Source organism: Mauremys reevesii, linkage group 11 (assembly GCF_016161935.1).
Source record: "Mauremys reevesii isolate NIE-2019 linkage group 11, ASM1616193v1, whole genome shotgun sequence".
Taxonomy (NCBI): Eukaryota; Metazoa; Chordata; order Testudines; family Geoemydidae; genus Mauremys; species Mauremys reevesii.
The window spans coordinates 67555538-67569987 of NC_052633.1; the positions used below are offsets into that span (position 1 = coordinate 67555538).

General features: G+C 43.8%; 1 protein-coding gene across 15 annotated transcripts in view; it reads right to left on the minus strand.

Annotated features, from left to right (window-relative positions):
* Positions 1 to 14450, minus strand: part of SLC15A2 (solute carrier family 15 member 2) — a 124795-nt gene that overhangs the window by 52599 nt on the left and 57746 nt on the right. The window contains exon 1 of one of the 15 annotated variants that reach the window (XM_039495697.1): positions 6537 to 6642. The exons of the other annotated variants lie outside the window; for them this stretch is intronic. Coding sequence (XP_039351631.1) covers positions 6537 to 6585 — 49 coding nt within the window. The 5' untranslated portion in view covers positions 6586 to 6642. Of the gene's footprint in view, positions 1 to 6536; positions 6643 to 14450 lie in introns of those variants that run through there. 15 annotated transcript variants of the gene reach the window in all.

A 14450-nucleotide genomic window follows, 5' to 3' on the forward strand; every position in this document is an offset into this window, starting at 1 on the left:
AGCCTTTCATTTGAGGGTCGCAGAGCATATACAGCAGATCATTAATTTAGTCTCCTGTGAGGTGGGTAATATTATCCTCATTTCACAGATGAGGAGACTGAAGCACAGAGAGAGAGTGACTTACCCACAGTCACCCTGTGAGTCAGTCACTAGACCTAAATGTCCATTTGAAATATCTCTCTTGATGATTATGAGTCGGATCCAGTGCTCACTGAAGTCATTGGAAAGATCCCCCACTGACTTCAGTGAGCATTGCATCAGGACCTAGCTGCTTTTCTGGTGTATCATCAGACAGCCCTGCCACAGAAGGCTCTGGTCTTCCACCAATGCACAGGTTTGCAGTGGGAACTCCAGCAGCAAACGAGCTAGACCAGTAATAAAAACAGGATGGGAAATGTGGGACTGGTCTCCCATGCTGCTAGCTTTGATGCTTTGATTTTTCCATAGTCTTGCACCTGCTTATCCTGAGCACTTGAACAACCCCAGGGCTGCCGAGAGCGGGTTCGGGCACTGGTGAAAAATTTTTGGGGGGCCCCCCAGCAAGGGCGGACCAGCTAAACAGGGCTGATGAAGCCAGGGAAGCCAGGCCCCCTTCCGGACCGCCGGGCCCCGGTAATTTGTACCAGCTCCCCATTCTCTCGTCAGACCTGAACAACCCCACGCTTTACATAAGCTAAGCGATTTACTTAGAACCGGTAAGAAAACTTGTATGAGGTAATGGGCTTAGTACACAACTTACCAAAAGCATTGCAAAGATATTTACACCATTAATGACCAACAAAGATTAGCAGACAGAAGTGGGGAAAAATTCATATCACCGGCAATCTATGTTATTTTGTTTTACAGGACGCTGAAAATGAGGCTTGGTCTACACCTAAAACTTTTACTGGTATAGTGAAAAAAAAAAACACACAGCCCCTAACAATAGAGCTATGTTGACAAAGTCCTCCATGTAGACACAGGCACAGCTATGTTGACAGAAGAATGCTTCTATTGGCATTGCCAATGTCATTCAAGGAGATGATGTTCCTACACCAGCAGAAAAACTCCTCCTTTCATTGTCTGACATTGCATCTACACACGGTGCTAAGCCAACCTACTTGTGCTGAAATAGGCTCTGTAGTGTAGATGAGCCCTGATTCTGCAGAATTAAGAGAATAAACCTGAAAATAGCTAAAATAAGGGGAGATGCAAATGAATACAAAATAAGACTTGATCATCTACGGTTGTTGCAAATGCCTTAAATTCTGTTAAGCTGATTCTCTGGTTAGTTACAACAGTGTCAGTAAAGAGGAATTCAAGAGACGGCAATGGAGTGACAATGGTCTTAAACCAGTGCAAGTAAAATTATAATCAGACTCAAGACTTTGTACATTTTAAGATGGTTCAATGAGCCAGTATTTGGATCTGGACCCAGATTAATTTAATGCTAGACTAGGGGGTTGGGTTGGTTTCATTGATGTCAAAAATCTCATGAGCTGTTCCTACAGATCTCAGCCCCAAATGGCTGTCTCAGAAGCCTTCTGCTGTAGTGGGACTTGCAAGATCAGCTGTTTTGTTGGTCTTCTCTGAATTCCTTCCAATTGCCAAAAAAGGGCTGAGAACTGAATTCAGCATTCCAGGCTCAGTCTTACCATCAGGGCCATCCTTAGGCACATGCAGCATATGATACGGGGCTGCGTAGGGCACCTGAAAATTTGGGGCACCACTGGGTCTTAGTGGCCACCCTCCTCGATTTCCTATCCCTGTTCTGACCTTTCCTGCAGGCTCCCACAACTGGCTGCTGCAGCCTGGTGACTCTTACTCCGGATGGGGATCTAGTAACTTAAAAGTGAAAAGGCCTTCCGGTGTGCCAGATCTATTAGCACAACAATGAAACTGTTAAAGAGCAATTCAAGTGGTAATGAAGCCATTTTTTTTCCATTTGAACAATTTATTAGTATGCTTGTTTTACAAGTTTTAGAAAAAGAATCCCAGGATTTTGCCTCCTGTGTGTTTTCGCCTTGCTTCCTCATGGTCCATGATGCCAGCGGAAGTTGTCAGCACTATGTACCCAAACTGACGTGAAGGCAAAAGGTTGTTCTGCCACTTTTCCAGGTCCTTCAACTGAACATCAAATCTGGGACTGATCACACCACACTTGTTCAGTCTGCCTGTCAGATTAACAACAATTTTCCCAGCTCTGTGATCATCAATGATCTCAAATTCACCAATGTAACCATGCTTCATCATCACAGTTAAAATGAAGCCATTTAACAGGCATTTGCCAACCCCCAGGTATATAATCAAGTGTTTACTCAGAACATGTTAGTCTACAGGATCTTAGTTTAAAATTTGCTTTAAAAATATTTCATTAGTGAGTTAGTGAAGATTATAAAGTCACATCTCTAAAAAATGCTTGCATAGATTTTTAGATGCACAATCATCTTTAGCCTTAAATGCTTGGATCTTCAAACATATCGTTTTTTAAATAAATCCTTCAAAAGACCACTGTTATCTAAAATACGCATTTTAATTTTTAATTACTATAGTAAAAAAATAAAACAACTTGCTTCCAAAGTCTTCCTGTCCTTTCTGTCCATCCCTTTCTCCCTTCACACAGCCCCACCCTCATTGAAGAGCACCCTTAAAGGGACAATACCCCTTTCTTTCCAGATAGCTGGACAAACAAGTTTCCCTTTCTTTACTTCTGACTACCTGATGAACTAGTTTTAAGAGAACCCTCCAGGAAAATCAGTGCCTTAGTAAGATAGAAAATCCTTTGCTATTCCTAAAATCTTTGGAAACATATTTTTTAAAGTTGGTGAAATTTCATAAACATGTCTATTGTTATGGAGATCACACACAGTAAATTAGTGTTCCCTTTTTCTAAAAGCAACGAACATTGTTATGAACACACTCAACCTCTGTGACTGATTAATTTAAAATAATGTCTTTGTTTCAGTGAGTTAAATATGTAGTAATCTGGAATGATTACTTTATGAAGGCTTAAGAGTACATTTAAACTATAAAACAGCTTAGAAATACTGATTAAGAAAATGTAAAACAGAGAAGAGCTGCATCATGTATTCCATAATATTTAATGTTGTATTCAGCAGGACAGCTGACTCCCCCTTACTACGAAGTTTTTGCAAATAAATCTCTGACAAACTTCAGGGCATATCAAAAAACCTGTGACTGACGTTTTTTATTCCCAAATGTAGTGCTTTTAATTAGGTACCTTCTGCATGGCCATTCTGCATGAGGGAGAGGCTACAGGGGTCTCTGTGGGGAACTGAGACTCTCTGCCACCGGGAGGAGGGCCGGGCGTCTCGTTATCCTTTGCTGCCTTGTCCCCCCCCGCCCCGGGCTGCCGTCGGCCATAGGGGCACCAGTTTAATAATAGTGCGTAGGGCACCATAAATCCTAAGGACGGCCTTGCTTACCATGTAACCACTTCTCTGTTTTGTGATATGCCTCTGCGTGTCCCTACTGAGTTTGAGGGGTTTTGTTGCATCATGAGCAAATATCTAATTAATAATTCACAGTCACACACACAGATATTGTGTGTGTGGCAGTGTACTTCAACTCAGTAGGGAATGACACATCATCACAAAAACAGAGAAAAATGTAAGCTAAGTAAGGCTGTCCTCTGGTTTATGGTGCCCTACCACGCTTATTTATTAAACTGGTGCCCCTACTACTGGCATAGCGGCGGGGGGGCTGCAGCAGCAAAGAACAACGACGCCGCGCCCCTCCTCTCGATGTGTGTGTGTGTGGCAGTGAGGGAGGAGTGCAATTCTTCCTCTCCCAGAATACCTCCATTTTCCACCTGATACATTAATTTGCATTTCTCCGGCCTGTGTTAATTTATGCCCATATTCCAACAAGCTTTCTTAGTTCCCCAAATTTGCTTTTTCAAAATCCTTCAAGTCCTTTGGTCATTTTGCAGTACATAGTGCTCATCCCCAAGCCACTTCAATGAATACTTCACACACTACCCGGGCCCAAGGCCTGTCCCAATTCCCACTGAAGTCAGTGGAGGGTTCCCATTGACTTTAATAGGAGTTGGCTCAAGCCCCAGGCTTCTCAGCTCCCAGGATACACTTCCTTGAAATTGAAATGGAATTACCTGTGGTCTATTACACCATTCCTTGGCATGTTACACTGAAGTAGCTCATGGTCAATAATAGCAGATAAATGTCCTATTAATATCATATGGCCAATCAATCCTAATCGGTAAGTGCTAGATTCAGAATCACTTCTTTTCAGGGTAGATTTCCTACTTTCTGGATAACAGAATTGTTCTTTACAAAGTAACTGGGGAAACTGTTTAATGAACCTCAGAGTTACAAGCACCTCAGGAACAGAGGTTGTTCATAACTCTGAAATGTTTGTAACGCTGAACAAAACATTATGGTTGTTCTTTCCAAAGTTTACAACTGAACATTGACTTAATACAGCTTTGAAATTTTACTGGGCAGAAGAAAAATGCTGCTTTTAACCATCTTAACTTAAATGAAACAAGAACAGAAACAGTTTCCTTACCTTGTCAAATCTTTTTGTTTTTTAAACTTTCCCTTTATATTTTTACTAGTTTAAGTTTAACACAACACTGGACTCTATTTGCTTTGTGTGTGTGTGTATGTCTCTCTCTGCTGCTGGCTGATTGCCTACTTCCAGTTCCAAATGAGGTGTGTGGTTGATCAGTCAATTTATAACTCTGGTGTTCGTAACTTTGAGGTGCCACTGTAGCTGTAATTTCCACCCCACAGATGTCTGCATAGTACTCATAGGGGACTCTAACAGCATCCCATGGTTTTGAGTTCGTAGATATCAAAGCCAAAAGGAAGCACTGGTCATCTAGTCTGACCTCCTGTATAACACAGAGGCCATAGCACTCCCCAAAGAGCAAATCTTTTAGAAAAACATTCAATCTTGATTTTTAAACGTTGCCAGTGATGGAGACTCCACCATGACACTTGGTAAGTGGTTTCAAATCCATTCAAGTGAATTAATGATTAGGGCATTTTTCACTATTGTCCTTCTCCAGTCCTGCAGATCTGATACCCACTGCAGTTTCTCGTTTGCTTTTGATTCATTGGATCCCCGTCTGAGGCATGACAAACTGGGAAATCCTGGTATTTTTGTTATGGCTCTGGGGCAGGCTGCTGTGTGTTTGGTTGTTGTGATGTGTGACTTGCAGTGGAGTTGGATCACAAGGGGGCTGTTATAGACTCATAGACTTTAAGGTCAGAAGGGACCATTATGATCATCTAGTCTGACCTCCTGCACAAAGCAGGCCACAGAATCTTACCCATCCTCTTCTATAACAAACTCCTAACCTAGGTAGAACCCCATGTGGATACACACTTATATCCGCAGATGTGGATATCCGCGGCGCTGCAGGGTTCTACCGGGAACCACAGTGGGGAAAGGAGCAGCACGTCGGGCTGCCACTCCCAGGATATTAATTTGTTTTTGCGCAGAGCTCTAGTTATAGGTACTGTGCCAGAAAGGTAAATAACTGAAACAGATAAAAGTCCTGGAGGAAACAAATAGAAAGGCTATTCATTGGGGAACACCCCCAGTCTGGCTCCATCCAGGAATACGCTAAAGCCTGGGATCAGAGGAATTCTCAAAGAGCCTAGAAAAGACAAGGTGATTGGGCGAATTAGGAGGGGCTGCCCAGGGTATGTCAGTGAAAAGCGGACAGGCAAGTAAACACACAGAGAGACAAAGGGGGCACGCTGTAGATGAGACAGGCTGGTTCTCCTGACTCTAAGGTCTAATCTCCCTTAGTCAGCACCACTTCCTTAGGTATCTTGCTTACTTTCCACCTGGCCAGTGCATCTGTGTACACTTATTTCCACCCTGCACTTAGAGAAGATTTGCTACTAGTGATATCATTCACTGCAATATTTTCATTGTTTTGCTAATCTTCTTTCTGACTTGATTCAGAGATTCCAAGGCCAGAAGGGACCATTGTGATCATCTAGTCTGACCTCCTGCATAACACAGGCTAGAGAACTTCCCCAATATAATTCCCAGAGAGATCTTTTAGAAACACATCCAATCTGGATTTAAAAATTGTCACTGATGCAGACTCCACCACAACCCATGGGAAATGGTTCTTAAGTACTAATTTGTCTCCTCCTAAGACCATAATAATACAACACCCTATGGAACCTTGAATCCAAACATTTTTATAAGAGTAAATTTTCAGATGAACTGAGATACAGAGGGCCAGATTCTTAATTGATGTGAAACATCATAACTGCATTGACTGAAACAGAGCTATACTGATTTACACTATCTGAAGATCTGGGTCAATGAAGTTAAGTGATTTGCCAAAGGCTAAGTAGCATATTAGTGGCAGAGTCAGGAACAGAACCCAGGAATCTTGAGCCTCAGCCCCACATTCTAACCACTAAGCCCCACAGCCAATGAAGATGAAAGAAACCCTATTCTGCTAGACTCATCAGCATTTTCTTTGCAGCCTCTCTCTGTCTTTTTTTTTTTTAATTAGCAAGGAAAACAAATATAAAATCTCTCACCAGTTTGTTTTTTCTTTGCTGTTTCCTTTGTACCTTTCTCCTTTGCCATGTTTGCAATTTCCTGTGCTCTGTGTGATCCCAGCCCTGCGTGGCTGAAAATTAATTTTGCTGAGCGATCCTGCCTATCTATTTAACTTTTGTTAATGTTTCACTTTGCTGTAGTGACAAGTTAGTCACCAAGAAAATGCCATTGGACAGTCTTTGATTATTCACCTTCAAGAGGAGCTGAAGTTATTTACTCTCAAATTCTGTAGACAGAAAATCATGCATGGACAGGCCACACATGTAAACTATTGGTAAATTACAGTCATAATGTTCCCTATGTTTTTCATTCTTGAGAAGTCACATTTAGTTTCAGCTGTGGTGGGGTGGGGGGGTGTTAAATAGAATTATTATGCTGTTGAGGGAACAGGCTTTTGACCCAAGACTAATTAGGGCCAGATCTACTGCTGGCATAATCCAACATAGCCCTATTGACTTGGATGGAGCTACTGCAGCACACAACAGCTGCAGATCTGGCCTTACCTGAGTGCATGCGACAATAGTTAACGCTGTTCTGAGAGGGGCTTCATCAACTCTTAACAGGCCAACTTTAATTCTAAGCTCTTCTGGCATCCGGTGTCCTAGCCTTTATTAAATTGATGCCCCATTCATCATGCACAGAGCCCTTTCTTCACCCCCTGTACTTTAATGTAACAAGGAGCCCTGTAGACAAATCATTTCCTTTGCACAATTTTTTTTACTTGCCTTTCATGTTTCTCCTGAACTAACCTCTAAAGGGAAGCCACAATATCTCCCTACAGAGAAATGAGTGCCTGTCTTTCCCTGCCCCCCCGTGAGCTGCTACCATCCTCCAGTGGTGACCCAAACATCTCGATATACTTAAAACAATGTGAGTTTGCTAATCCACAGTTATCAGTGTACACTGAACAATAGGAATTTTAATAAACAGAATCTAATTTTATTGGGTTTATTTATAATTATTTATTTTTCAAAAACCCTATAATAGAAACGTTATCACTTTCTATTCTAGTCTATAGGGCTTTTCAGTAGGGGAAGGCCCCTTCTCCAGACACATTTTGAACAGTCAAATGAAGGGGAAATGGCTTGCAGCAAAGCTCAGTTGCCTGAGCAGTGATGTGAAATACAGGTCTCCAATGACCCCTTTGTTGCCACATCTCAGGGCCTCTAATCCATCCTCATCCTCTTTGAGCTCTCCTCTGCTTTGACACTGCTGACCACACCCTCCTCACCTGCCCTGAGCTTCCATGATCCTGTCCTCTCTTCCTCCTTCCCCTAGGCCATCTCATAAGCATCCTCTCCCAGCTTGATTCTCACAGCCTCCTCTTTTCCGGCCTCCCAAGCCTGACTCCAATCCTTCAATCCATTCAAAACATGGCTGCTAGGATTCTCCCTCCAGCATTCTAACCTCATTACCCCAATTCTCCTTCTCTGCTGATTTACCCTTTTCCCATCATATTATAGTCAAACTTCTTGCCCTCTTCTTACAGACTTTTCACAGCTCCAGCCATCCCCACTTTTCTGCTCTTGTCTATGATTGCATCCTTCGTGTCCACTCCAGTCTCCCAACAGGCCCAGCCCCCACCATCTCTTTGTCCATTGGTCCTACAAATATCTGTGCCGTTTCTTTCATTCTGTATGGAACACTTTTCCCTGAACTGATCCATCAACTCACCCTCTCTCCTCTTTCAAATCCCTCTTCAAGGCTCACTGCTACCAGCCAAGCCTATAAGAGATCTGCTAACAAACAATGTCGAGGCTTAGGGGAGGGAATAATCATTTCAATATGATGATGTGAACATAATATTTATGTACGGTTGTTGTCTGTATGATATAGCTTTCCCTCTTTCTCCTCTGTCATGTGGCAATTGTCTTCTTAGTTCCTGCTGCCACAGATACCTAAGCACATACGTAACTTTATATAATTCCATTGACCTCCATCTGTCAGGATGGATAGAAGGGAAAAAAATGTCAGTCAGAGGGAAATAAAAGGAAGGTGTGAAAGGTAAAAGTTGTAGTGGTGAAAGGAGAAGAAATCCAACAGGGCTGCTCATAGAGATAAAGTTACTCATGTGCTTTGGTGTTTGTAATATCAAGGCCTTTGATGGTAAGCTCTTCGAGGCAGGGACGTTGTCTCCCCAGTATAAGCACACGGGCTCCTAATTGGGGCCTATGGTAATAAATAGTGCTAATGACATGGGAGAGACAGGAGACTGTGGCCTGCATTGTGCAGGAGGTCAGACTAGATGATCATAATGGTCCCTTCTGACCTTAAAGTCTATGAGTCTATGAGAAAGCAGCTGGGGTTGAGTTTCTTCTCTTTAAATTTTTTCTTCATTCACCAGTACAAATGTTCCCTTTCAACCTTTCCTCTGTTTGCCTGCTATTGCAATTCTTTCCCTTCAAAGAGGTGCCACCAATTTTAAACTTACTGTAGAATGAGTTTTCTGCAGAGCTTTCAGTTGCCGTTCCTTCCTCCTTTGCTCTCTTACTTTTCTCCCAACTCTTTGCAGCAGGGACGGTCTGTTATGTGTTGAGTATGGTGCATAGCACAATAGACCTTTATATCAATACAAATAAAGACACTTTTGTACTCCCCTGGCCCTGGGGTCTAATTCAGCCCTTGATGTAAGTTAGCGCAGACTCAGCTGTAAAGCCATGTGCTCTCAGAGCAGGATTTAAGTGGCAAAACCAAACAGGAAATTTATGGCAAAATGATTTTCCATCTAAAAATGCCAATGTGGGAAAGGGTCTGTTTGGACGAACTTCCTGCTTCAAACAAAAATTCTGAAAAAAGTTTTGAAATTGTCTAAACCGCCTGTTTTGACATCATCTAAACAAAAAGTTCTGACTGTTGGTTCAAAGTGACTTTTTGTTTTGAAATTTAAGTTAATTTGTAGTAAGAATCATCTTTAAAAAAAATTTCAAATAAAAATGAAACGTTTCAAAATTATCAAAATAAAATGTTTGGCTTGACCAGAACCAAACCATTTGTTCAAATCATTGGGTCATGAAAATTTTCATGCTTTTGACTAACCCCGCCCCCCCACCTCAATTCAGAATGGGAAAATTTATTTGAATTCACCAATATTTTCCCAGGATGGGAAAACTATTCCCCACCCAGCTCTAACAAGTAGGACTCAGTTAGTGCTTAGATCTAGTGCAGGTCCTCAGCACAGGAATGAATTTCACCTGATTTTCCGTTTCTCGCTCAAGCAGCACTTCATTCGTCTAGGACGTATCGGATATGAAGTCAAGCCTTGCGCTGTGGGATGATCTATACTGGCTTGATCCAAAGCTCGCTGAAGTCTGTGAAAAGACTCTCACAATTAAGTATTCTATTCCGAGGTTCCATTGAGGGTCATTTAAATCAGTGAATGTTCAGGCCCTTGATCTTCAGTTGGGATTGCCGGTACCTGCCATGTCCCTTGAACGTGTATATTTCAGCACATGTGTTCCGTTGTCCTGATTTGCCTTCCTTTCCTCTACATCCCCTTTGGTAATGCAGGGCACATTGTAAGAGTTTCTGGGATGCAGCACACCTTTCCAGTATAATCACAGCTTGGCTAGATCAATAAACATTTATGAGGTGAAAAGTAAAAGTAAGGTCAGCCGCAAACTGATGGTTTTCAGCAAGAAAAGGAGAGATGAGATAAGGAAAACAGAAAGTGAGCTAGACAATCTGTTAGAAAATAAGCCTAAAGTTTGACTTATAAGGATATAAATAACACAGTCTGAACACTTTTTTCTAGGCTCCTAACAGATTAGGGGCAGTAAACTTTCATCAGTCCACATACACAACAGCCTGTATTTCTTTCTGCCTTGAGATCAGCATGGCTTGGATTATACAGCAACTAGAAACAAGCTGTAAACCAGGGGTTCTCAAACTGGGGGTTGGGACCCTTCAGGGGGTCACGAGGTTGTTACATGGGGGGGTCACAAGCTGTCAGCCTCCACCACAAACCCTGCTTTGCCTCCAGGTGTTTATAATGGTGTTAAATATATAAAAAAGTGTTTTTAATGTATAAGCGGGGGTCACACTCAGAGGCTTGCTATGTGAAAGGGGTGACCAGTATAAAAGTTTGAGAACACTGCTGTAAACCGTCCTGTTCATACCTAAACTTGGAATGAGGGAATCAGGCCATGTCTACAAGACAGGTGCTACAGCTATGGTGCCGTAACTATGGCACTGTAGCATAGATGCGTCCCACGGCGCCAGGAAAAGTTTTTCCATTGCTGTAGGTAATCCACCTTCCCAAGCAGCTGGAGCTAGGTCACTGGGAGCATTCTCAGTGCTCAGACACATCTACACCAGGTGTTTGTTCAGTAGAGCTACAGTGCTCGGGGAGGGTGTGTGTGAAAAATTCACACCCTTGAATGCCGTATCTATATCAACCTAACTTTCCCAGGTAGACCAGGCCTCAGACCAATCAAAAATGGGAAACACCTATTAGAGGTCCAATCCAGTCCACCTGCCTGGGGCTGCTGCAAGACCGTTCCCTTCACAAAGTTTTCTAATATCTGGCCAAATCCATTTGTCAATGTCACTGGCGATGGGGCCTCCCCTCCCATTTGCCATCAGGCCAATCCCACTTCCCCACCCACTCATGATCAAATAATACAAGAATAATTATTTGTATTCCCATAGCTCCTAGGAGCCCTAGTCCTGGACCAGGCCCCTGTTGCGCTAGGCGCTGTACAAACACAAAATAAAAAGACAATCCCTGCCTCAAAGAGCTGACAATTTAAGTATTAAAACCAGGGACAACAGATGGATGCAGAGAGACAGACAGAGAGTGAAGAACAAGGAAACAGTATTGGGCAGCCCGAGAGGCACTGGTCTCAGCACACCAGCAGCCGAACCATTGTCCATTTTTTTGTAGGCATCATGGCATAGGAGAGTTTGAAGGAGGGAGTTGAAGGAGGCCAATGAGGTAGCTTTGAGGATGTTTATGGAGAGCACCTCCCAAGCATGAGGGGCAGCATGGGACCAAGCATGGAGGTTCTTGTTTGAAAATGTAACAAGCCGGCGACGATGGAGGCTGACGCCATGGGCCGATCAGGAGTCGATATTTCAATAGTGAACAAGAGATGCTAGGTAGGGTGGGGATAGGTCATGAAAAAGGAGCCACGTGGTTTGTGTGTGATGCAATAGAGAAAGGGGAGCCAGTGGAGGGAGGCAAAGCGAGGGGTGCCATGGTCAAAGCAATGGGCTAGGAGAATCATCTTTGGAGCAGTATTCTGAGATGAGCGGGACAAGGCCAGAGAAAGGAAAGTTGCAGAAACCGAGACGTGATATGACGAGCGTTTGAGCTGCGTGATTGGCTAGGAAAGGCCTTCTGTCAGAGATGCTATGCAGAAAGAATCAGCAAGTTTACACACAGCCTGGATGAGAGGACCTAACTTCCCTGTGACAACCACAACAATTGCTTACGTGGTGGAGTAGCACTGCGAGAGTAGTGATGTGTTTATGCTGTCTCCGCCGTGATAAAAGGCTAAGCAATTTGTCTACTTTTGCGCTTGAATTTGTTTCATCTGCCTTCTTACCCCTCTCCCCTCATCCCACTTCTAGGTCTCTTCCGCCCTGAACATGCTGTCCAGGATGCTTTTCTCCTCCATGCACCTGCAGCTGGCTGCTTGATTCCCTTCTCTCACTGGTGTCTTCAGTCCCCAACATAGATTCTGTTTCCCCTCCTCCTCCTCCTCATTTTACAGACTCTTCGTCAGTGAGGTGAAGCTGGAAACAAGGAGAGTTGGCAACATGTGACTAGCCAGTTCTCCCTTCACCACCGGAAAACCAGGGTGTAGTATCATGCAGTGGGGGAGGATTTGTTTCCTACTTGTTAGAAGACTTGGAGTCAGGACTCCTGGGTTCAATTCTGTCTATGCCACTGACTTTGCAGCGCATCCTTGAGCAAGTCCTTCAACTCTCTGTGCCTCGATTTCTCCATCCATAAAACTGGGGAAAACAACATTTATCTACCTTCCGGCAGGGCTCAAAGGTTTGATTCATTAATGTCTATAAAGTATCCGGGAGATCCTCAGATAAAAGATGCTGTGTAATTACAAAGTTTGCATGCAACCTTTATAGGATCACTAATCGTTTTATTTCTAAAGAGCGCCACATGCCAGGATACTTGATGTACGCCACAAAGAATTTCAGAATCTTTGCTGTGCCAGAGCAGGTATTATCTCTGTATTTCAGCACATAGTTTGTTGTTTTAATCTTAGTTGTTATCGTACAATTGGTGTTTTATTAGGGCAATCTGCAAGAATCACACAACATGGATGATCCCAAAAATATTTCTGAGATAAGGAAATGGTTGAGCTGATTCACAGCTTTATCATTTGTTTGTCAGTCAGCTGTGCCTGGGAAAGCTGTGCCTGGGAAATTGCTCCGATGCTGGACATTGTGTGTCGATGTCAGACTCTCACTTCTCAGAACAAGCCCTCTACTCTCAGCTCACGTATGGTCAGAGATCCCACAGTGGTCAGAGGAAATGCTATAGAAACACAATGAAAGCGTATCTCAAGAAAACGAGTGTGAACATCACAAGCTGGGAAAAGCAAGCCACCAACTGACTCCAATGGCGCCACATCCTCCATCAGTCAGTGGCCCACTTCAAGGAGCGGCGCCTTGCCCTCAAAGCTGAAAAGAGAGAGAGATGGAAGGAAAAAGAAAGAACTTTCTCCCAGCTGGCAACTGACCCGCCAGGAAATGTCTGTACCTACTGCAGGCGGCTCTACGGTTCCAGGATCGGATTCCTGAGTCATCTCAGACCCCATCTGTAAGTCTGTGGTAGAGAGCATCCTCGAATCGAGGGATCGCCAGTGACGCCTAATTGCTCCTCTCTATACCCCGGGGACTGCCATTCCTGCAGAGTATTGAATCCACCATCCCTCCCACTATGACCTGCTACTCTCCCACACCATCCCGTCTGCTGCCTGGCTCTCTGGATGGCAAGCACACGATTTCATCCAGTGGAATTCATAACATCTTCCTCCCCTCAGTTTCAGAAGTGAACTGTAATTTGGGGGTAACTCCATTTTTCAGCTTCCCAGTTTTAGCTCTCTGATGGCCTGAGCTCCCGCAGCTCCCACGGACACCAGCTGGAACTGGAGGTGCTCAGCCCCTCTGCAAATCAGGCCCTCGGGGCTCAAAGTTGGAGGCACCCCAAGATGAAAGCACCAAAAATTAGAGGCCCCTTTTAAAAACACTGGCCCAAGTAAACAGCCACTGAGCTCAAGCCACCCAGTTCATGTTATGCGAGTGTACACAGCATACGGCATGGTTATGGTTATACCTAGGCTGGAAACCTACCCACACTGAAGTCAATGAGAGACATGACAAAATGTATCTATCCTTTCCTGTTGCTTTCTCACTGCCATGGACCTAATCCTGCAAGGGGCTAAGCGCCCTCAAGTCCTGCTGATGCCAATGGGAGTTAAAGGTGCGCAGCCTTTCCCATGTGTTCACATATCACATTGCTTCTTTCTGTTCTATATCCTCCTGCAAATTGGCTTTGGGTTTATTCAATTTGCCCTTCTCCCATAAATAACCATCCCCCTGTTACAGCAGCTTCAGCCAGAGTTTTTAAAAAGCCCCCTCAAGGAGGGAACTCACAACCCTGGGTTTAGCAGGCCAATGCTCAAACCACTGAGCTATCCCCCCATTACCATTGCCTGAAATGGGAGCAGGCTCCCTGTGATCACAGTGCTCAAACAATCCTTTCTCTGTCTTTTAATTGCCAAAGCGCTCTCAGACCATCAGCACTGCTAGGGTGGCAGAAGGTTAAAGCAAGGCATCGAAAGCGAAATTCACTCCATTGACCTTGGCTCCTTAGGATTTTCTAATTCATCTTTAAGCAGTTCCTCAGTTCACTATGAAGGGTA